The following is a 24,620-nucleotide window of genomic DNA, read 5'->3' as shown; positions in this document are numbered from 1 at the left end:
AAAATAACATGAAAGCTTTTTGTACTGTTGACTTGGTGAATTTAGCGCACCTTTGTCTAATTTTGTACCAACTCTTGTGAGTTGTCGCCTACTTTTCTCTGATGTTACAAGTACTCTCAACAGAGAAATAGATCCATAATCTTCATTTGGTTTGATTTTGGCGAAACTTGGGCACGAAATTAAAAAAATCTTCACATTCCACATTCTTGAATCCACACAGCCTTTCCCAGTCAGATTTCCTGATTGCGGTCTGCAGAGTAATCATCGACTGACGGCAGGTGTGCTGCAAGATCATCCTAGAGCAGATATAGAAGCAGAGTCAGAATGAAGCCAAAAATCAATAGCAAGAGGGCAGATCAAAAGGCGACAAGGAATAAATAAAGTTATAACAATGTGACAAGACAGAAATTAATAATCCAGGGAGTCCGAATACAAGTACCTGGCAACAAAACCAGAAGGAAAAACAGAGAAAAAACACAAGACAGAGGTAAATGCCTTATTCATAATCAATGGCCCATGGTTAAATTCATACTTAAATATGCCATTGGGCTGAACACCATCAGAATGCAGCCGGTTGCCATGGTTGAAGGAAGAGAACCTATGCCGCAAGCCCTGAAGGAGCCGAGCAGAGCACTAGGAGTGGTAGTGGCTCTGGTAGTAACATGTCAATCACAGTGGCAATCCTTGCATTGATATTCCCTAATGCCATGGCAGTGTTAGGAGGGTGCAACCTTTCTTGCCTTGTCTTGGGGCACACTCTGATGCTGGGGCTGCTGCCTGGTCGTAGTTGGGGTGCCCTTGATGTTATAGGTTTAGTGTGGGTGCAATACAGGAGGTGTAGGGTGCAATTGCCAGCATATTGTACAGGAGTCATTAACCAGGCCAATTATTAATATCTTCTCCAGTTTTCTCTAAAAATGTGTTCACTCAACAGGAATGATGTTTCTCCTGGAGCTGATCATTTGCCCTGACCCGCAGGCAGAGCTAAAACTCTGAAGTGGCTGATGCAGTCCTGACTAGAAAGCTCCTCCCTCAGAGGGGAAAGCTAATTCCCTCTGCTAAATCAGGGCATAATGAACTAAACAGTGCCACCTACAGGCAGCTTTTGAGAATTCATACAGAGCATAATCCAAAGCATGAGGTGATTAAATATCATTCACTTAAGAACAATTTGCAATTACTCTGTTCTGGAGTACTGTACCTACGGCTGCAGGTGGGAGATCATCGGTGAATCAGAAGAGGTGAGTAACCCCTGAACAGTAAAATGTGACTGGTGGTTATATCTGGTCCTTATACCATTGTCTATCTGAGGAAATGTGTCATTCAGGACCATTCTGATCCCATGTTGGTAGTTTTATGGGCTCCTCATTTGCAATCACCCAACTTTCCCAGAACACAATATATCACTAAAAAAAAACAACCGACTAGAACAACTTGTTAAGAAAATTATGGATTCCTATTCATGGAGGAAACTCTTTTTAAGTAGGAATTAGCAATTAAAATGTAGAAGAACAATGAAAAACAGACCTTGTCCAGATGCAAATTAGACCAACTCTGGAGCTAACTAGGACTTGCCAATCAGTCCTATGTTGTTCCGATAATTCATTAGTGTACAGCACTCTAATTATCTTCTTTCCAAGCAAAATTAGATACAACGCCTGCCTCTCCAGCCCCCCTCTGCTCAGTCCAACAGCCAAATATTAGCAGCCCACACTTGTATCTTCTCCTCGGCAATGGGTAAGATACATGCCCTGAATGATGTATACAGTAGATATATTCTGCCCTTTAAACAAGGATTAACTGCAATCTGCACCAACAAGATGGAGGAAGATAAATCTGTATACTTTACACTGAGCCACCTGCACCTCTGCAGCGAGGAGACTCTGTGCCAAATAAAACCTAATTTTCAACCTTATAAAACAACAGAGTTCAGAGCACACCGGAGACAAATACAGTAAAATGTTATTGATCCCATAGCCTGAATGTATCAATCTTTTAGCTTCTCCTTAAGTAGTCGGCAGAGAAGACACAGTGTGATACTTTGTACTGAATCGCTTCACATTTCTCTCTCATTGTTACCATCTAAGTTTATTGGGGTCATTTTTACATGGGTTCTTTTATTGGTTTGACTATTTCAGTGCTATTTCTTCTTACTACTTCAATGTATTTGTACTTGAAAAAAATACATTTCCATGGTACGAAGCAAAGGAGACCTAAATTATGATGCAACATGCGCCTCAATGCCAATATAGCCAGAGGTTTGGTTTAAGTGCCCTGGCCTGGATGAAAACGCTAAACCCGAACCACTTACTTTACCAGCAATCATTTCTGATGTCACTGTCCTGTCAGATAGCCTGGCCTAGTACATACTGGTATTCTCCATGAGATAACAGTTCTTGTGCATCTTTTCTTTCACATTGTGCTGTCCCTCTGTTATTCCTCCTCGAAAGGTGTAAATAAGGCCTCTTTCACACGTCAGTGTTTAGTCAGTGATTGTGGGACAATTCCAGGAGTGGAGCCTCCAAAGAGATAAAATATAAGGACTCATGCACGTGGCCGTTGCCCAACCGTGCCCATTAGGGATGAGCGAATTTCATATTTTGAAATTAGTTTTCGGTTCGTGTTGTGGTATTTACTGAATTGCGTTATGGATTCCGTTACCATTGACCATAACGCAATTCCATAATGGAATGCCTTTAGAGGCATTCCGTTATTCATTCCGTAATAATAGAAGTCTATGGCCTGCATAATGGATCCATCCGGTATCCGTTATGCTGGAGTCCTCTCCTGCACAACGGAAACCGGACGGATCCGTTATGCAGGCGATAGATTTATATATATGCAGGCGATAGACTTTTATACTCTATTATGACGGAATGAATAACGGATGCCTCAAAAGGGATTCTGTTATGCATTCTGTCATGCAGGGGCGTTGCAAGGGTCTCAAAAGATCCGGGGCCCAAGCCCCAATGCATATTGACCAATTCTCTAAGTCGACCAACCGACCCCAACTAGCACTGAAGACATTTTACTGTACTAGCTATACAGCGGCACATCCAGCGCCTCCCAGGTGACGTCTCCTCTCATGTAGATCTTCTCGTCATCATCTTCTCCATTCGGTCAGGACAACTTCTCTCAGCCGGCTCGTCCCTGCAGAGTGTGACACACAGACATCTTAGGTTCATCACTTTCCTGTACCCCCAAATACTATTCTGAAGAAAATCGAGTGCCATACAGATAATCTTCCCCATAGTAATAGTACTCCTCATAGTCCCACCAATAGTAATTCCCTTCTAGAATGCCCACATTAGTAAAACTGCTCCCTACAGTGCCCCCAACAGTGATAGTGCTTCCCCAAGAGTGCCTCCATTAGTAGAAGAGCCCTCCAGTATTAATATTGCCTTTACATAGCCCCCCAGTAGAAATAAGGCCCCCTATTGTTCCCCCAGTGGTAATAAAGCGCTCTACAGACCCCTCAGTAGTAATAAGGCCCCCACAGTGCTCTTAGTAAAAATAAGGTGGATCTATAAGTTCCTCCTATAGAGCCCCCAGTAGTAATAAGAATGCCTAATAGTCCCCTGGATTTAAAATGCCCCCACAGTGCCCCCATATTTATATCACCCCCTACTGTTATAATGCTCATCCTGAAGTGCCCTAGTATTTATATTGCCCCCTACTGTTATAATGCCCCTACAGTGCCCCCAGTATTCATATCGCCCCCTACTGTTATAAAGCTCACCCTGACGTGCCCCAGTATTTATATTGCCCCCTACTGTTAACTGCTGTTATAATGCTCGCCCTGAAGTGCCCCCAGCATTTATAATGTCCCCTGTAGTTATATTCCTCCGTTTAGTGTTCTCAGAAATTATAATTCCTCAGCCCCTCCACCATACAGTCCCATGTAAATATCATCACACAACCTTTCTAGCCCCTCCAATTTTACAGTCCCATGTAAATAACATCCCTCTCTACCTATAGCCCCCTCCAAAATACAGTTCAATGTAAATAACATCACACCAGCTCTCCTGCCCCCTCCAATATACAGTCCCACATAAATAGCATCACCCCTTCCGATCCGCCTTCAACATACAGTCCCATGTAAAGAACATCACCCTCTCCCCAGCCGCCTTCAGCATACAGCCCCATGTAAATAACATTATCCCTCAACATTCAGTCCTGTATAAATAATATCACTCCCTTCCACAGCCGCCTTCAACATATAGTCCCATGTAAATAACATCACCCTGCCCTCGCAACCTCCAACATGCATTCCCATGTAAAACACATCACCCCCTCAATTTTCAGTCCTATGTAAATAACTTCCCTCTCTTCAGCCCTAATATATGGTCCCAGTTAAATAACCACAACTCCCAGCATTGCACTGCCTCTCCCTTCACTTACCTCTCCTCATGTAGCAGACCTCACCACAGCTTCTTCCCAGGACTTCTCTTCACTGCTGTCCTCTCCTGCACTGGTCACATGATGGTGACATCATCGCAGGTCCTTTTCAGCTACTGCATTTAGAACTGATCACATGACCTGTGATGTCACCACAGGCCCTTCAGCTCTTGCAGGGCATTAGATTCAATTGTATTGCCATTGTTCTAACAAAAATCCCTACTTTGTGAAAATACCCCTCGTGACTTCCGGGGGTGTGAGCCTCAACTTCCGGGGGTTTGCATCTTAGAACAAGCGCACTATCATGGCACGGGTAAGGTAAAATTACAGGGAGCGCTGACTCACGGACACAGCGCGTGCACCCTCAGGGGTAAGGAGATCGGACGGTCTTTTCTCCTTACCCTCACACTGTGCACACGCGGATTGTGAAATCTCCTTTTGCTCCCAGCACTATCAGCCATCCGGATGGGTGCAGCATATCGGGGGGGCATAACCCTAACCCTTGTGAGGGCAAGGAGATTTGACAATCTGCGCATGCGCAGTGTGAGGGTAAGGAGAAAAGACCGTCCGATCTCCTTACCCCTGAGGGCGCACGCGCGCTGTCCATGAGTCAGCGATCCCTGTAATTTTACCTTACCCGTGCCGTGGTAGTGCGCTTGCGCTGAGGCGCACACCGCCCGAAATGGAGGCGCACACCCCCGGAAGTCACGAGGGGTAAGGTATTTTCATGAGTAAGGATTTTTGTTAGAACACTGTCCTGAGGACGGCAATGCAGTTGTATCTATCTGGCAGGCAGAACATTCAGGGCCCGGGACAAAACATTAGGGGCCTAGGCCCCAAATGTTTTAACCTAGCAACTCCGGTCCGCGGTAACGGAATCCATAACGCAATTCAGTAAATACCACAACACGAACCGAAAACCAATTTCAAAATATGTCGTTATATAAGAAGACCGCGCTGCTGCTCACTCCTCTGAGCCTCCTCTTTTTTTCGATACAGAGCAAATATCTAGCATGGAGACGGACCAACAAGCTCCACAGATCGGTATCTCTCCTCTACCCAGCCTTCCTCACTACCATAGTGAAGCACTGACTTCCTCCGTACATTAAAAATGTTTTATTATACTCACAAGCAGAAACTTGACTAAAACGTATGTATAAAATTCCAAAGGTGCACAATCATGGGCGATACCTGTGATTGTGCACCTTTGGGATTTTATACATACGTTTTGGTCAAGTTTCTGCTTGTGAGTATAATAAAACATTTTTAATGTACGGAGGAAGTCAGTGCTTCACTACGGTTGCGATTCCTTGATCACCGACAGGAAGGCTGGGTAGAGGAGAGATACCGATCTGTGGAGCTTGTTGGTCTGTTTCCATGCTAGATATTTGCTCTGTACCGAAAAAAGAGGAGGCTCAGAGGAGTGAGCAGCAGCACGGTCTTCTTATATAACGACTTACTGGATTTTGTAATTTTAACCCACATCACATCGAAGACCTGCAGCGCGATAAGTACAGCTACGTATCTAAGTGACTTTATATTGTGGACCCAGTTTCAAAATATGAAATTCGCTCATCCCTAGTGCCCGTATTGCGGCCCCCAAAACAGCGGGTCCACAATATACGGGCATTGGCCGCGTGCGCACCGTATCACAGATGCGGACCCATTCACTTGAATAGGTCCGCAATCCGGGAGATACGGTGCGGAACAGAGGCACAGATCGGAAGCCCATAGACGCACTAGAGAGTGCTTCCGTGGGTTGGCCTTCAAACTACTGCACTACTTTTTTGCAGTGTGGACCGTCGGAGGCGGATTGCAGACCCCATTCAGAAGGTGGCCATATGGTCAGTGCCCGTGCATTGCGGACTGCAATTTGCGCAAATGGAAAGATCTGTTCTGTGCATTAAAACACACATCTGGTTTTGACTCACAATCAGGCCGAACGCACACGGCCGTGAGCGGACCGTGGAAACCCGGCCGGGATTCCTCCTGACAGCATGAGCGCACGGCGTCATTGGTTGCTATGACGCCGTGCGCTCCCTGCTGCCGCCACAGTACAGTAATACACTGGTATAGATCATACCAGTGTATTACTGTATTGCGGCGGCAGCGGGGAGCGCACGCCGTCATAGCAACCAGTGACGCCGTGCGCTCCAGGAATCCAGCCCGTGGTTCCAAGGACCGCTCACGGCCGTGTGCATTCGGCCTCACTGATAAAAAAAAACACTGACCAAACACTGACAAGTGAAAGAGGAGTTAGGCCTCATTCACATTTCCATTTTTCACTGACATGTGCTGAACGCATTTTCCATGGACAGCAAATGTACCCATTGATTTTAATGTGTCTGTTCACACATCAGTATTTTTATTACCAACCATGAGTCAGTTAAAAAATTACAGAGACATGCACTAATTTGGTACGTGAGGCGTTTTTCACTGACCACTAATAGGAAATGCTCTGGGAGTTAATTTCAGCTGAGCAGAGTCCGTAGAATACAGATGATGAGCGTAGGGTAAAAAACAGACCCGTGGGCCAAATACAGACATCTTCACTGATGAAACATATACAGATTTTTTTCATGGACGTCTAATGGACATGGAAATGTGACCGAGGCCTTAGTATACAATCTGGCACCTTCAGCAGTAATTGGACAATATCAGACTGGGTAGGGACACACCGTACTGACAAATGCAATTGTAATACCCGGTTGTAGAGTTAGGGCTCATGCACACGAATGTATTTTGTTTTCGTGTCCAATCCGTTTCTTTTGAAGTTAGGATGCGGACCCATTCATTCCAATGGGTCCTCTAAAAAATGCGAACAGCACACAGTTAACTGATGGAACAAAAGATGGAACACGTCTTAGTCTTGTCCATTTTGCAGACAAGGATAGGCATTGTTACAGTGGATCCGCAAAGAGGCGATATGGATGCCACATAGACGGCATCCATATTTTTGAGGATCTGTGTTTGGCGGACCGCAAAATGCATACAGTCGTGTGCTTGAGCCCTTATTAATACGTTTCTAGGAGTAATAACAGAGTGAGTGGCACATTGCAGAGTTGTAAGAAAAAGATTATAAAATCAATAGAGCCTGCGAGGCACCGGACGGATTAAGCATAGCATTGTGACCTTAGTTATGAATGGAAGCCGTGATTTACAAGTGAACTGAACCTAACATTAAGGCCTCATGCACACGACCGTATGTATTTTGCGGTCCGCAAAAAATACGGATGACGTCCGTGTGCATTCCGTATTTTGCGGAACAGAACAGTTGGCCTCTAATAGAACAGTCCTATCCTTGTCCGTGATGCAGACAATAGGACATGGTCTATTTTTTTTTTGCCGAACGGACACACGGACATATGGAAACGGAATGCACACAGAGATTTTCAAATAAAAGGACACGGAAAGAAAATCCGTTCGTGTGCATGAGCCCTAAGGCTAGATTCACATGACCGTATGTGTTTTGCGGTCCACAAAACACCGATCAGCAAAAAATATGGATGACGTCCTTTTGGCATCCATATTGCATCCGTTTTTTTTTGCGGATCCATTGTAACAATGCCTATCCTTGTCCGCAAAACGGACAAGAATAGGATACGCTCTAATTTTTTTTGCAGGGCTACGGAATGAACTGAGGATAGGTCATCAATATGTAAACCATGGACAGCCCCTAATGCCCGTCATCAAAACTTCAATCATCGCGGCAGGCAGAACTAACTACATACTACAATACTTACCTAGAATGCTGCAGCTCCTCTTCCTCGCGCTCCCGTCTTTCCGCCGGCGCTGCACTGTCACCTGACAGCGCGCAGCGTCAGGTCATAGTGTGCGCACTATGTCCTGACACTGTATGCGCTCAGGAGGATAGTGCAGCGCAGCTGCTGCCAGGGAGCTGGGACAGTGAAAGTTTAACCCTAAGTTCACACCTGAGCGTTTTACAGCGCGTTCAAACGCGCTGTAAAACGCTCAACACATGAAAACCAATGCTTCCCTATGGGAATGGTTCTCACTTGGGCATTTTACGTTTTACGCGCTGTAAAACGCCCGACGCATAATCAAGTACTTGAGCTTCTTTGGGGCGTTTTGACGCGCGTTTGTGGCCATAGGACACTGCAGTCAATCACACAAACGCGCGTCAAACGCGTGTTTACTATTACAAAAAACGCGCATAAAAACGCTCAGGTGTGAAAGCAGGGTAAAGGAGCGGGGCTGGCTGCGTAGGCGTGCGTGTTGGGTCCGGACCGGGATTGCCCCATCAGACATGTCATCCGGTGCAGCCCGCACCCGCCGCACCCCCCTCGCAACACCACTGCTAGTAGCAGTCTGCTACTGTGACTTCTATTGCGGCCACACTCCAGAGCGCCAGCGCCCCCAGCGAGAGTGCGCTCTACGCGGTGGCCTACTCTGCTTATGGGTGGCGCCGGCCCTGACTATAGGTCCCTAAGGCGCTGGATCCCAGCTGTGGTTATACCACTGAATATCGTGATAACGTCATTTCTTTAATCTCTGATATTTGCCCCTGAAAATGTGAACTACCCACAACCACATTATATACTGTAGAGCAGGGATCAGCTACCTTCGGCACTCTAGCTGCTGCAAAACTACAACTCCCAGCATGTGAACTTACACAGCTGTCCTTGTTACTCCCATAGCAGTGAAATGAGGATCCTAGGAGTTGTAGTTCCAGAACCGCTGGAGTGCCGGAGGTTGCTGATCCCTGATATACAGGTCCTTCTAAAAAAATTAGCATATTGTGATAAAGTTCATTATTTTCTATAATGTAATGATAAACATTAGACTTTCATATATTTTAGATTCATTACACACCAACTGAAGTAGTTCAAGCCTTTTATTGTTTTAATATTGATGATTTTGGCATACAGCTCGTGAAAACCCAAATTTCCTATCTAAAAAAATTAGCATATTTCATCCGATCAATAAAAGAAAAGTGTTTTTAATACAAAAAAAGTCAACCTTCAAATAATTATGAGCGTAATAGGAGGTAAATGAAAACAGCGGCACTCACCCGTGTGCTTCAAACAACTTCAGTAGCTTTATTCATTCCGGGATTAACTCAGGCAGGGGGCGGATGTACACAGGCACGCATTGATCAGCGGCGGCCGTTTCGCGCTAACTGCGCTTCTTCTGGCTGTGCGTCAATGCGTGCCTCTTACACCACTCCTTTTAAAAGCCGGCGCAGCCCGTCATCACAGAGACTGACGAATCAGGCAGCACCTGCATAGACAAAGTGATATACAAACCGCACATAATAAAACACAAAGATCCAAGCAATAAATTAGAATAAGTATGCAAATCAAGCGGCAAATATTTGTGTAATATTACACTACAAAGCACTACAAGAATGGGCTGAGATCATTTCTATCGTTAAGCCCGAGTTCTCCCAGGGCCTGGGTGCGTATTATCCACCTAGCCTCTCTCTGCAGGAGGAGACGATGTCTGTCTCCCCCCTGCAGAGGAGTGGACACAATTTCGAGGCCAGAGAATGAGATGCAATCAGTGTCACCATTATGTGTGGTTCTCATGTGCTCAATGAATCTCGGACAACCTTTCCCTGTCTTGATAGAATTAAAATGTTCCCGCACACGTTCAAAAAGGCATCTAATAGTTTTTCCAATGTAGAAACGTCCACATGTGCACAACAATAGATATACTAAAAAAGTACTCCGGCAGTTAATAAAGGTATTGACTGTGTGTTTAATACCAGCAAATTCAATACTCTTTTTCTGGGAATTATTAGTGCACAGTGAACAGTTTCCACATCTATAGTTGCCCTTTGGAAGGCTGCGTTTGAGCCAAAGGGCAACTATAGATGTGGAAACTGTTCACTGTGCACTAATAATTCCCAGAAAAAGAGTATTGAATTTGCTGGTATTAAACACACAGTCAATACCTTTATTAACTGCCGGAGTACTTTTTTAGTATATCTATTGTTGTGCACATGTGGACGTTTCTACATTGGAAAAACTATCAGATGCCTTTTTCAACGTGTGCGGGAACATTTTAATTCTATCAAGACAGGGAAAGGTTGTCCGAGATTCATTGAGCACATGAGAACCACACATAATGGTGACACTGATTGCATCTCATTCTCTGGCCTCGAAATTGTGTCCACTCCTCTGCAGGGGGGAGACAGACATCGTCTCCTCCTGCAGAGAGAGGCTAGGTGGATAATACGCACCCAGGCCCTGGGAGAACTCGGGCTTAACGATAGAAATGATCTCAGCCCATTCTTGTAGTGCTTTGTAGTGTAATATTACACAAATATTTGCCGCTTGATTTGCATACTTATTCTAATTTATTGCATGGATCTTTGTGTTTTATTATGTGCGGTTTGTATATCACTTTGTCTATGCAGGTGCTGCCTGATTCGTCAGTCTCTGTGATGACGGGCTGCGCCGGCTTTTAAAAGGAGTGGTGTAAGAGGCACGCATTGACGCACAGCCAGAAGAAGCGCAGTTAGCGCGAAACGGCCGCCGCTGATCAATGCGTGCCTGTGTACATCCGCCCCCTGCCTGAGTTAATCCCTGGAATGAATAAAGCTACTGAAGTTGTTTGAAGCACACGGGTGAGTGCCGCTGTTTTCATTTACCTCCTATTACGCTCACACTGAACTTTACCTGTGCAGCTGAGCACCACCGATCGTGTGCCGTCCTCTCCAGCCGTCAGGAGCATATGATCCTTGTGTACGCAGCCGGGACAGTGGTGCCGCCCCCTACCTTACTCGCTACATTGTTTGGGACTTTCTCTTTGGGGCTCGAGCACACTGTGGATTGCCGGCAGAGAAACACACAGGATAGATTGTTGCAACATCTGAACGAATATGGCTACAGAGGCATCTAGTCAGTCTCTATTGGAAGGCAGAGAAGGGGCGGAGGATTTCTTCACACAGTGCAACGTTAAAGATACCCTGCAAAATCTAAGCACTCGTGCACTCGAGTTTAAAGTAGCACAATTAGCAGAGAAAGAGATACGTCTCTTCTGGACGGTGAAGTCACTTAAGTCCTATAAGGAAAGTGGCAGAGTGCCTAGGGGTCTAAGAGTGTACAAAGTTCCTGCACAGTATGAACAAGATGATGTTTTTCTAAAGGAGTGGCAATCCCTACACATGAGTTTTTCCCTACAAATATTAGAAATGGTATTAAAGAGAGATATCAAAGAATATGACATCATTAAAAATGAACTTGACAAAGCGCGGACAGAATTAGAATCCAGGCTATCTGAGAATCTCCTGGAGACCTTTGACAAAAAGTTGAATAAAAAGTTGACTGTCACGCAAGCCGAAGTCAAGGAAAGAAAAAAGGATAAATTTGTGAGGGATAAACAGGATTATGAGTCCGGCACAATTTTCAACTGGAATATTGGGAAAAGATCCAATAGAAAACAACAAAAGAAAAAGACCTATCGTCGCCAGAACAATGATTATTGGACAACGGATTCCGATTCCAGCGTCTCAGATGACCCGGGTCACACGTCAACAGATCTGACAAGGGAGTCGTGCGACCCTTTAGGAAGAGGATCAGAAGAGGAGGGAGGAAGACCAATAAAGGTGACAGGAGTCAGGAAATCAGGAAGAGAGAGGAAACAAGTCTCTTGGAGGAAATAGACGCCCCCTTACCCTCTGATGAAAATCTAGTGATTAACCTGACTGACCACGTATTACCTCCAGGTTGCCTGGAAGTTCTCAACAAGGGACTGGGATACAGTCTAACTGAAGAATTTGATTCAACAACCTTTGAAGTGGATTTATTTAAAGCTGTCCGAAAATTATACCTGCATAAGCTGTTTAGGGACACTCCACAGAAACTATCCACTACCCAAGGAGAGATACCACTCCAGCCAGATCCCATGGCCTTCCAAATATGTAATAAATTTAATGAGGATGAACGGGCCTGTTTGGAGTTCCTTACTGGAACAGATATCACTGAGAGATCTTCAATTAATGTTTCTATGGATCCATTTGTTGGTGGAGTTAAATCCACCTTCTGTCCCCCTATGTCCGCCGGGAGTAGCATTGATATTTTCCAGTTTCAAGTTATGAGAGATATAAAAGCAGTGATGTATCCCACTGCCCAACTTAACATTACTACAGAGGAGCAGAAGGCCTTGCAGTGGCTACGTTCCCAGGAGGATATAATAGTGAAACCGGCGGATAAAGGGGGAAATGTCGTCCTCATGTCTAAAGAATTTTATATCAGTGAGGCCATGAGACAACTGGGTGACACCAGTATCTATGAGAGGATACGGGGGGACCCCCTACCCGATACCCAGCGGTTGCTGTCATCACTCGTTAGGAAGTACGTGGAGGTGGGTTTTCTACCCAGAAATATGCTGGACAAGCTTGTTCCACCATCCCCAGTCAAACCATCTTGGTACTTTCTCCCAAAGGTCCATAAGTCGCTGAGCCACCCCCCGGGCGTCCCATCGTCGCGGGGATTGGCTCAGTGACTGAACCTTTATCCAAGTATGTGGACTGGCTCTTGAGACCAATACTCAGTAGTGCACCTGCTTATCTCAGGGACACTAATGATTTTTTATTGGCCCTGAAAGAAATCCATTGGCAGAAAGGATACCAATTGGTATCACTCGATGTGGAAAGCCTCTACACCCGCATCCCTCATGATGCCGGTGTGGAGGCGGTCCTTGACATCGTGTTGAACCTAGGTAAAAATCCCGTGTATTGTGACTTTGTTGGAGAGTCATTAAAGTTTATCTTAACCAACAATGTATTCCAATTTGGTAGTGATTGGTATAGGCAAAAGCTGGGTACGGCTATGGGGACCCCCGTATCCTGCACTTTTGCAAATATGTACCTTGCCAGACTAGAGGACAGATATGTGTACTCTATGAACAACCCTTTTCTTTTAAAAATGAAAACATACCTACGTTTCGTAGATGATGTGTTCATGGTCTGGGAAGGCACTGAAATAGAGTGCAGTGAGTTCGTTGACTATCTAAACAATAACGACATGGGTATGACTTTCACCCTTAATTTTGGGGGGAACAGGTTAGAATTTCTGGACGTGGCTGTCGTGGTGGAAGGCGATGAGTTGGTCACGGAGGGGTTTCGTAAACCCACGGCGACCAACTCCTTGCTCCACCACGACAGCTTCCATCCACGGAGCGTCAAAAAAGCCGTACCATACGGACAATTTATCAGACTAAGACGCATTAACAGCAGAGATAGTGGGTACCATAGACAAGCAGAGGAGTTAAAACAGCGCCTAGTAATGAGGGGTTACCCCGAAGAAGTGCTCAGTAGGGACATGGAGAGAGTGGAGAGAAATTTCTCACAAAATAGTCTCCTCAGTAAAAACAAAAATAACCAGAAATTGGATAGTGGTAGTGACCGTATTGGGGGCACCAGATTTGCGTTCTCCTTTAAATACAGCCCTATGGCTGACCGTATTCGATCAGTCATTTTTAAGAACTGGGATGTTTTAAGGAGGGACGCAACCCTAAAAGAATTGACAGGACAGAGACCCCTCATTTCTTTTAGAAGGAGTCACACCATTAAGGACAAACTTGTCAGGAGCAGACTCCAAAAGGATGTTAGTAAAAATTGGCTCAAACGCAGCCTTCCAAAGGGCAACTATAGATGTGGAAACTGTTCACTGTGCACTAATAATTCCCAGAAAAAGAGTATTGAATTTGCTGGTATTAAACACACAGTCAATACCTTTATTAACTGCCGGAGTACTTTTTTAGTATATCTATTGTTGTGCACATGTGGACGTTTCTACATTGGAAAAACTATTAGATGCCTTTTTGAACGTGTGCGGGAACATTTTAATTCTATCAAGACAGGGAAAGGTTGTCCGAGATTCATTGAGCACATGAGAACCACACATAATGGTGACACTGATTGCATCTCATTCTCTGGCCTCGAAATTGTGTCCACTCCTCTGCAGGGGGGAGACAGACATCGTCTCCTCCTGCAGAGAGAGGCTAGGTGGATAATACGCACCCAGGCCCTGGGAGAACTCGGGCTTAACGATAGAAATGATCTCAGCCCATTCTTGTAGTGCTTTGTAGTGTAATATTACACAAATATTTGCCGCTTGATTTGCATACTTATTCTAATTTATTGCTTGGATCTTTGTGTTTTATTATGTGCGGTTTGTATATCACTTTGTCTATGCAGGTGCTGCCTGATTCGTCAGTCTCTGTGATGACGGGCTGCGCCGGCTTTTAAAAGGAGTGGTGTAAGAGGCACGCATTGACGCACAGCCAGAAGAAGCGCAGTTAGCGCGAAACGGCCGCCGCTGATCAATGCGTGCCTGTGTACATCCGCCCCCTGCCTGAGTTAATCCCGGAATGAATAAAGCTACTGAAGTTGTTTGAAGCACACGGGTGAGTGCCGCTGTTTTCATTTACCTCCTATTACGCTCACACTGAACTTTACCTGTGCAGCTGAGCACCACCGATCGTGTGCCGTCCTCTCCAGCCGTCAGGAGCATATGATCCTTGTGTACGCAGCCGGGACAGTGGTGCCGCCCCCTACCTTACTCGCTACTTCAAATAATTATGTTCAGTTATGCACTCAATACTTGGTCGGGAATCCTTTTGCAGAAATGACTGCTTCACTGCGGCGTGGCATGGAGGCAATCAGCCTGTGGCACTGCTGAGGTGTTATGGAGGCCCAGGATGCTTCGATAGCGGCCTTAAGCTCATCCAGAGTGTTGGGTCTTGCGTCTCTCAACTTTCTCTTCCCAATATCCCACAGATTCTCTATGGGGTTCAGGTCAGGAGAGTTGGCAGGCCAATTGAGCACAGTAATACCATGGTCAGTAAACCATTTACCAGTGGTTTTGGCACTGTGAGCAGGTGCCAGGTCGTGCTGAAAAATGAAATCTTCATCTCCATAAAGCTTTTCAGCAGATGGAAGCATGAAGTGCTCCAAAATCTCCTGATAGCTAGCTGCATTGACCCTGCCCTTGATAAAACACAGTGGACCAACACCAGCAGCTGACATGGCACCCCAGACCATCACTGACTGTGGGTACTTGACACTGGACTTCAGGCATTTTGGCATTTCCCTCTCCCCAGACTTCCTCCAGACTCTGGCACCTTGATTTCCGAATGACATGCAACAGTCCAGTGCTGCTTCTCTGTAGCCCAGGTCAGGCGCTTCTGCCGCTGTTTGTGGTTCAAAAGTGGCTTGACCTGGGGAATGCGGCAGCTGTAGCCCATTTCCTGCACACGCCTGTACACGGTGGCTCTGGATGTTTCTACTCCAGACTCAGTCCACTGCTTCCGCAGGTCCCCCAAGGTCTGGAATCGGTCCTTCTCCACAATCTTCCTCAGGGTCCGGTCACCTCTTCTCGTTGTGCAGCGTTTTCTGCCACACTTTTTCCTTCCCACAGACTTCCCACTGAGGTGCCTTGATACAGCACTCTGGGAACAGCCTATTCGTTCAGAAATTTCTTTCTGTGTCTTACCCTCTTGCTTGAGGGTGTCAATGATGGCCTTCTGGACAGCAGTCAGGTCGGCAGTCTTACCCATGATTGCGGTTTTGAGTAATGAACCAGGCTGGGAGTTTTTAAAAGCCTCAGGAATCTTTTGCAGGTGTTTAGAGTTAATTAGTTGATTCAGATGATTAGGTTAATAGCTCGTTTAGAGAACCTTTTCATGATATGCTAATATTTTGAGATAGGAATTTTGGGTTTTCATGAGCTGTATGCCAAAATCATCAATATTAAAACAATAAAAGGCTTGAACTACTTCAGTTGGTGTGTAATGAATCTAAAATATATGAAAGTCTAATGTTTATCAGTACATTACAGAAAATAATGAACTTTATCACAATATGCTAATTTTTTTAGAAGGACCTGTAGAACGAAGTTCACATGTTGTTAGGCACAGAATTCTCTCTGATCTGTGCCCATATGAGCAAAGCTTCTAGAAGACAGAACCTCTATCAGGGCCTGTATGAACACAAATTTGCTCTGGGATTTTTTCTTCTCTCAAAAAATGCTAGCCTTTTTTCCATACCACATGCAGTTTACGGCATTGTTTTTCTGTGTGAAAAAATGCCAAGCTTTTCAACATGATGCCTTTTTAAGGTTATGAACTACAAAAAAAGCTAATTAACAAAACTAACAAAAATGCTAGTAGCAAATAAAAGTTCTTGCGCCTTCTGCATTTCATATTTCCTATACAACTTTAGCTAACATCTACAAAATGAACCAAAAAACATAAGTGCAAAAAGCCCCACTAATTAAACCACAAAAATACCATTAAAACCTATGTGTAAAACCACCCTAAGGCCCCTTTCACACAGGCGAGAATTCCGTGTGGGTGCAATGCGTGAGGAGCTCCCTGCCCCCGATGCTTTTTAGTAAATGGGAATATATAGATAAGATCTTTTAAATCTATTGTATTGTCACCGTCTCTGATCACTGCCCCGATCGCTCAGCTACCTCCGGTAGCTGCGGGCACGGAGCTACAGCGCTTGATTTTATCGCTAACTTGGGGCTGAAGTGTAAAAAGGCGGCGCTCCAGCCCAAGGCCCCTTAGTGACCACCGTAAAAACACGTATGGGTGGTCACTAAGGGGTTAAAAGATAATAATATATCATCTCTTGGTACACCCCTATCTGTGTCTTCCTCCATCTGGAGAAGCCATGCACGGAGGTTTTTAGAAACCGTATATAAGAGGATAGAGCTGCCTTCGCCTGGCCTAAGGCTGAGAGGTGACTTCTGCGCAAAGCATTATCCAACCTACTATCCATCGGATCCCCAAAATTAGACCCATCCTTACTAGGGACCAAAGTGCGTCTAAATAATTTTGATATGGCAACATCTACTTTACGGGGTTCTCCCCGCTGTTTTTCCTCTTCTTGCTCCGTCATACACGTGGTTTTTAAACCTCTTATTAAATATCGGCCCCTTATCTGGCGTCTTCCACTCATTTACCATAAGCCTCTTCAACATAGGGTCTACCTTAAAGGCTCTGGATTTTTTAGGGATACCGTCGTCCCCCATTATCTCAGCCTGTAATACGGCCTCGGACTCCAAGGATTTAAATAACCTTGACATTTTCTGCAAAGGAGATGGATTCAGTTCCTGATCACTATCTTCCGATTCAGAAGTCTATCTCGTCAATCTCGTCTATGACCTTGTCATAGAACATATTCTTTCAGAAATAGCACCTGGCCTTAACGCCATCTGAGAACTTTAGGCTACTTTCACACTAGCGTTCGGGTTTCCGCTCGTGAGCTCCGTTTGAAGGAGCTCACGAGCGGACCCGAACGCAGCCGTCCAGCCCTGATGCAGTCTGAATGGAGGCGGATCCGCTCAGACTGCATCAGTCTGGCGGCGTTCAGCCTCCGCTCCGCTCGCCTCCGCACGGACAGGCGGACAGCTGAACGCTGCTTGCAGCGTTCGGGTGTCCGCCTGGCCGTGCGGAGGCGTGCGGATCCGTGCGGATCCGTCCAGACTTTCAATGTAAGTCAATGGGGACGGATCCGTTTGAAGATGCCACAATGTGGCTCAATCTTCAAGCGGATCCGTCCCCCATTGACTTTACATTGAAAGTCTGGACGGATCCGTACGAGGCTATTTTCACACTTAGCTGTTCTATGCTAAAAATAATGCAGACGGATCCGTTCTGAACGGAGCCTCCGTCTGCATTATTATGAGCGGATCCGTTCAGAACGGATCCGCCCGAACGCTAGTGTGAAAGTAGCCTTACTCGGACCCAGCCGTCCGCTCAGTCCAAATGCCAGTGCCAAGGGATCCCTTACCCACTGAGCCATTGGAATCTTGGAATATATATTTTTTTTTTTAAACTACACACATCCCGTCCGTATTGCTGAGCACTGACAGGGCATAGGGAGGACTCGAACCCAGCCGTCAGCTCAGCCCAAATGCCAATGGCAAGCGGTTTCATTATCTTTATCTGGTGATTGTTTGAATTGTTTCAATGTATCATGGACGAATACATCCTTATCGGATAAGGGCCGATCCTCCACAGAAAAGTCGTTTGCTCTGCAGTCTGAGCCGAAATAGAACTCGCTGCTATCCGGCAGGAGGGTGTTTGATCTGCAGGACATGTGTTTGCATTTCGCAGCAGACTTTCCTGCGGAGGAGCTTCTGTCTTCAGAACCCTGAGACATCTACAATAGAGCAGAGTAAGGGTCCATTCACACGTCCGCAAAATGGATCCAGATCCGTTCCGGAACATTGTGGAGCGGCTCCGGATTGATTCATTTTTAATGGGGCCGGAAAAGATGCGGACAGCACACAGACACGAACAAGAAAAGGCATTTCTATTAAAGTGACGGCTTCAGTCAGACTCCAAAGCTGGTACTTGCCAGTCCCTAAGCTGTGCATCCCCCGCGATCTGACAAGTCACAGGTATATTTGTAGTGTCCCACTAGGTAAAGGTGGGCACTACACAAGGGTTAATATGTCTGTTGTACTACTGTGATGTTTTATGTTAATTTCCCTGTGTTATCTGGGTATCAGGCCTGTTAGGGTGTAGTTTAGCCTCCTATACACTAGAGGGAGCTAGTAAGCCCTTGGTATATATAGTTAGGCCCAGACAGGGAAGGGCAGTTCAGTCCAGGTGGTTAGTAGTGTAGTCTAGCCAGCCTGAAGTTCCTGAGTCTATGTCAGCTCAGAAGAGTCACCCCATGAGAAGAGTTTTCCTCCTGGGAGAAACCTGCAGTTCCCACAAGCAAAGCAGCGCCAGTGTATCCAGCTAAACTCCAGTAAGCTGAAGGGCAGAAGAGTCATAAATATAGAGCAAGGATAAATACGGGAGGAAGATTATTGGCCAAGGATAAAAGCCAGCATTTGGGCGTCCGGGCCTTGGAATACAGCCAGCCAGAAGAACTAAGGAGTAGTGCAGCCTGGTCTGGGAAGTGTTGATTGTCACCCTCTGAGTATCTTGCAAAGGACTTTTGCCTGCCATCTATAAAGAGCCTCCTGATTGTGATGACTTCAATGTGGAACTGAAAACCCAACTGTACAAAGTTGAGCTGTTGTTCCAGTAAAGCAAAGTTTGGTTTACCATACAACCGTGTTCCTCAATTACTGCAACTATAAATCGGTGTGCCACCGTTACAGGCACTGGCGTCACGATTCTTAAAGGGACCTTGCCCCAGGCACATAAAACACTTGCAACATCCAGGGCACCTCGACCAGGCCTGGTCCCTATAAACAGAGTGTGCCCCAGAGGTCTCCTGTGCCAGCCTCTCCTTCACTGCTGTACGCCTGCCCAGGGTTTTCCTACAGAACTGTGAACCCTCGCTTGCCCATAAACCGTGACCTCACAATCACTATACCCTGCAGGTCTGGCGTTCTGCACATTCAGCCCAGAAGAACAGTTTATTCTGCTTTATTGTACTAGAGACAACGGCTAACACCACAAGTGAGAGATCTGACTAACAACCTCCACCTATAGAAGGAGCACCTACAGTGTAAGGCCTCTTTCCCACAGGCGTGTGCGCCCCGTCGCCGTATAGCGGCCCGCATTTGCAGGTCCACAATACACGGGTGCCGTTCTGTGGGCATTCCGCATCACGGATGCGGACCCATTCACTTCAATGGGTCCGCGAATCCGGAGATGCGGAATGGTGCAGAACAGAACCACGGACTACGGAGTGCTTCCGTGGGGTTTCGTCCCGTTCTTCCGTTCCGCAAAAAGATAGAACATGTCCTATCTTTTTGCGGAACGGCCGGATCGCTGACCCATTCAAGCGAATGGGTCACCGATCCGATGCGGCTTCCCCACGGACTGTGCTCGTGCATTGCTGCCCGCATTTTGGGGTGCAAACGCCCGTGGGAAAGAGGCCTAAACCTCACTGTGCCCATTTTTTGTTGTTGTTGAGAAGCTTCTAAGGAATAAACATAAGAAAACGGCAAATGGAATAAAGAAAGATTGCCTTTCTCTCCAGTCCCTCTCCTTCTTAGGCCTCATGCACACGACTGTGCTGTTTTTTGCGATCCGCAAACCGCAAGCCGTCCGTGTGCCTTCTGCAATTTGCGGAAGGGAACGGGCGGCCCATTGTAGACATGCCTATTCTTGTCCGCAAAACGGACAAGAATAGGACATGTTATATTTTTTTTGCGGGGCCTCGGAACGGAGCAACGGATGCGGACAGCACACGGAGTGCTGTTCGCATCTTTTGCGGCCCCATTGAAGTGAATGGGTTCACACCTGAGCCGATGTGGACCCGAAAAACGGTCGTGTGCATGAGGCCTAAGGGCTCATCCACACAGCTGTAGCCTTTTTGCAAAAGACGGATACCGGCCGAGAGCCTGCCACCGTTTTTTTTCACTCCTTCCTAAATGTCCTATCCGTATCTGCCAAATGAAGAATTGTACATGTTCTATTTTTTTTGCCGGACCGCGAAACGGACCTGTGTGCTGTCCACATCTTTTGCAGCCTACGGTTGTGTGCCTGAGCCCAAAATCCTATCTGTCGGCCTGAACCCCAAATCAGTTTGGTCAGCGTCCTGTAGAAAGCCAGACCCGTCAGGACACCTTTCTCCTAATTTTATCAATGAAATGACAACATGGCAATAGATTAGACACTAAGGTAAGGCCCAGCATCAGCTTCAATATACTGGATCAGTTCCCTTTTTTTCACCTGAACTCACCAGTCCTCTGACCTCCTTGCCATAGGAATATGACTGATCACTATAACCTTCTGGCAGGTGCGATATCCATCATGGCTGAAACAGTGGTTATCAGGCAGGTGTATAGGTTATGCTTCAACCAATATAAAAGTGCTAAAAGTGAATGGTCATTACAAAAGGAACACCAGCGTATTGATGAAAATGGAAAAAAAAAAAAGGCAATGGCAACAGTTTAATTCTTCTACTAATAAAAGTTAGAACAAAAATGATCCGTTAAAAAATAAAAATCATAGTAACCCCAATGAAAACGCGTAATGATATTTTGTGACCACAGCGCCCTCTACAGGTTTCTAGTTTAACTACATACTAATAGCACATTAGACCAGACAGTAAATATGTGTATTAAACTCAAGGCAACATCACGTGATTCATAAGGAAATAATGTTTTAAAAAATATTCACGTTTTCGTAAAAACGCTACAGTCCCTATAGCATCGTGCGGCGAGCTAGGAAGAACATTACAGAAAATACAGCTGGTGTAAACCTCTCGGAAATAAAGGCTTATTACATAATGGCCATTTAGACGTAGACCCAATCTAATCTGCCAGATACCTGCATATCTAATGTATAATAGTATAATTCCAAGTAGTCAACAATAACCTGGCTTATTTGGGGGTGCGCGTCGCGGTTATGTTCCTTGCTCCACCTCAGGAACCACACTCGTAGTATTTGTATAATTAGACAACACTCCGTTTGATTGATGTGATGATAAGTGATAGTTATTCAGCCGGACAATAATGATGCACAATGTACAGTTATGGCAACGTTTCCGCCTAAATGAAAGCCCTTCATCAGGCCCAAATCAGACCACACATGAAACGTCCGGCTGAATAAATATCACTTATCATCACATCAATCAAACGGAGTGTTGTCTAATTATACAAATGCATACCTAATGTATACAATTTATGTATTAGGGTATATTCACAAACAGCAGATTTGTTGCAGAAATTTGTATAGGCTGTAGGAAAGAAGAGGAAGGGGCGACATGATCAACACCTCTAAATATGTTACTGGGGAGCAATGCCAGAAAATGTTAGGCTGAAAGAGTAGTAGAAACTATAGACAAAAGTAAGGCAGATTAGATGGATCACGGGGTCTTTTTCTGTTGTCAATTTGCTTCCAAATTTTTGCATCTGAGATTCTGACCCATTCATTGGAATAAGGGCTCGTGCACACAAACGTATTGTTTTTCAGTTTCCGTTCCATTTTTTTTTTACAGGTCCATATGCGGAACCATTCATTGCAATGGGTGCGCAAAAAAATGGAAATGACTCTTTGTGCATTCCGTTTCCGTATGTCCGTTCCGCAAAAAAATAGAACATGTCCTATTCTTGTCCGTTTTGCGGACAAGGACAGGCATTGTTACAATGGATCCACCCCAAAAAACGGATGTCACATGGATGTCATCATTTTTTTTTTTTTTTGCAGATCTGTGTTTTGCAGACCGCAAAATACATACGGTCATGTGCATGAGCCGTAAGGCTGAGACTACACAGTGTTTTTGCCCACAACAATCGCTGTGCAGCAGTGCAGCCATTATACTGAATGTGGTCACAGTTCGAGTGTGACGGGTAAAATCACCATGTAGCCCGAGCCCTAGGCTTGCAGAAATCCACGTTTACGGCGCAAAAACAACACGATTCACACAACCATGTGGTCCGCAAAGCACGGGCACTAACCGTAAGGCCACCGTATGTGGACGCAGAACCAATTCACTTGAATGGGGTCCGCTATCCGCATCCGACGGTACTGCATGCGCTACTTTTTTGCGGTGCGGAGGCACGGACAGAAACCCACGGAAGCACTGTATAATGCTTCCATGGGGTTCTATGCCTCTGTTCCGCACTTTAAGTGAATGGGTCTGCATCCGTGATGCGGTGCAAAAACATCCGGGGCCTGTATTTTGTGGACCCGCTACTTGCGGGCCGCAATACAGGCACCAGTCTACAACAGTCGTGTGCATGAGCCCTAAAGGATGGATTTTTCAGCCGAAGAAAATTCTGCAACAACTGTGACACATAGTAACGTAACCTCAGGCTGTGTTCACACGGTGGATTGTGGTGCATTTCCACATCAAAACCTGCATGGAATCCACCTTCCATTGTTTTCAATGGGAAATACAAGATATAGTTCATATGGAACACTTTTTTACATGCATGGATTGTAAAATTTGTATTCTGGGGGGTCAAAAAGCAACATATTTATTGAAATCAATGGAAGGTTTATAATCCACATCGAAATCTGTACCAAAAACCACTTCAAAAGGAAAACCAAATTAAAAAAAACACTTAAATAAATGGAAATTGCATGGAATTTTGATACAGATTGCATACTTAAAAAATAATAATTGCAGCATGTTCCATCTGATGCAATATTATATGTGTTTAGCAGGGATTATCACGCAATATACAGTGAGCACCTGCAGGCCTCGTGCACACGGCTATTGATCGGCCCCCAATGAACAGGCAACATCCATGCGGATTCCGCAGACGAATCCAGACCCATTCAACTTGAATGGGTCCGTCCGCACCACAAAAAAGTAGTCCATGCACTACTTTTTTGCAGGTGCGGAGGCACGGAAGCACCACCTCCCTTCCACGCTGGACCTTCCGGATTGTAGACCCATTCAAGTGAATGGGTCCGCATCCGTGATGTGGGGTGCACAGGGCCCGTGCCCTACCTATTGCGGACCCGCTGTTCGTGGGACGCAAGACGGGCAAGGCTGGGGAACGGCCGTGTGCATGAGACCTTCAGACGTATTATTCATCTGGAAAAATCTGTCTTTTTTACACCAATTCATTGAAGCCTTTTTGTCTCCAATCGCACACTGTTGTTATATCTTTTTCTGGTTCGCACTTTTTCGACATGTCTGTAATTCTTTCCCTAGTGACTTCCTGCTCTGACCCTGGAGACGTAACTCACAGTCGCAGAATTCTTTCAAATGCAAAGTTTCCGGTGGGCAGCACAGTGCGGTATGTGTGCGATAAAGGCTATGTTCTCACAGGAAGCACTACTCTAACCTGCTACAACCGCCAAGCCGGAGTACCCAAATGGAGTGACCGTGCGCCAAAGTGTGTCCGTAAGTCACGCCGCTTTAGACGAATACACATTGCATATTCCCAACCTGTATTCGCCCCGGAATCCATGGCAGAAATTTAAGGCTGACCCGTCTGATTTTTTGCCATGGTATTATAGTTTGCATGTCGCGGATCTGCCCATAGAACCACTCAATGGATATAATCTGAGTGCAGACACCCGCCGCTACACCAAGAAGGGGTGTGACGCTTTATTCTACAACACGGTTTTAGAAACTGCGTGTGGAAAATCTGCATTGTATAAACTGTGGCACAGACTTTGCAACAAATAATGCGTGGAAAAATTCCTTGTACATATACCCCGTTCTCATGATCAGTGGAGGCCCCAGAGATCATACATGTATCACTGATCCCATTTTTATTGTGAAAACCCACCTTTAAAGATTTTTCTTGATGCCTTTTAAAGCAATACTAGAGTACATCCGCAATACGTACCATGACTTATTTTCTCAT

At 45.6% G+C, this 24,620-nt stretch overlaps 1 protein-coding gene across 1 annotated transcript in view; it reads left to right on the top strand.

Annotated features, from left to right (window-relative positions):
- The window catches only part of SEZ6 (seizure related 6 homolog), a 533,546-nt gene that overhangs the window by 496,981 nt on the left and 11,945 nt on the right, over positions 1 to 24,620 (top strand). Inside the window, exon 13 of the mRNA XM_044285764.1 lies at positions 23,960 to 24,151. Coding sequence (XP_044141699.1) covers positions 23,960 to 24,151 — 192 coding nt within the window. The remainder of the gene's footprint in view (positions 1 to 23,959; positions 24,152 to 24,620) is intronic.

Source organism: Bufo gargarizans, chromosome 3 (assembly GCF_014858855.1).
Source record: "Bufo gargarizans isolate SCDJY-AF-19 chromosome 3, ASM1485885v1, whole genome shotgun sequence".
Classification (NCBI taxonomy): domain Eukaryota; kingdom Metazoa; phylum Chordata; class Amphibia; order Anura; family Bufonidae; genus Bufo; species Bufo gargarizans.
This window is presented reverse-complemented; position numbering and strand designations above follow the sequence as displayed.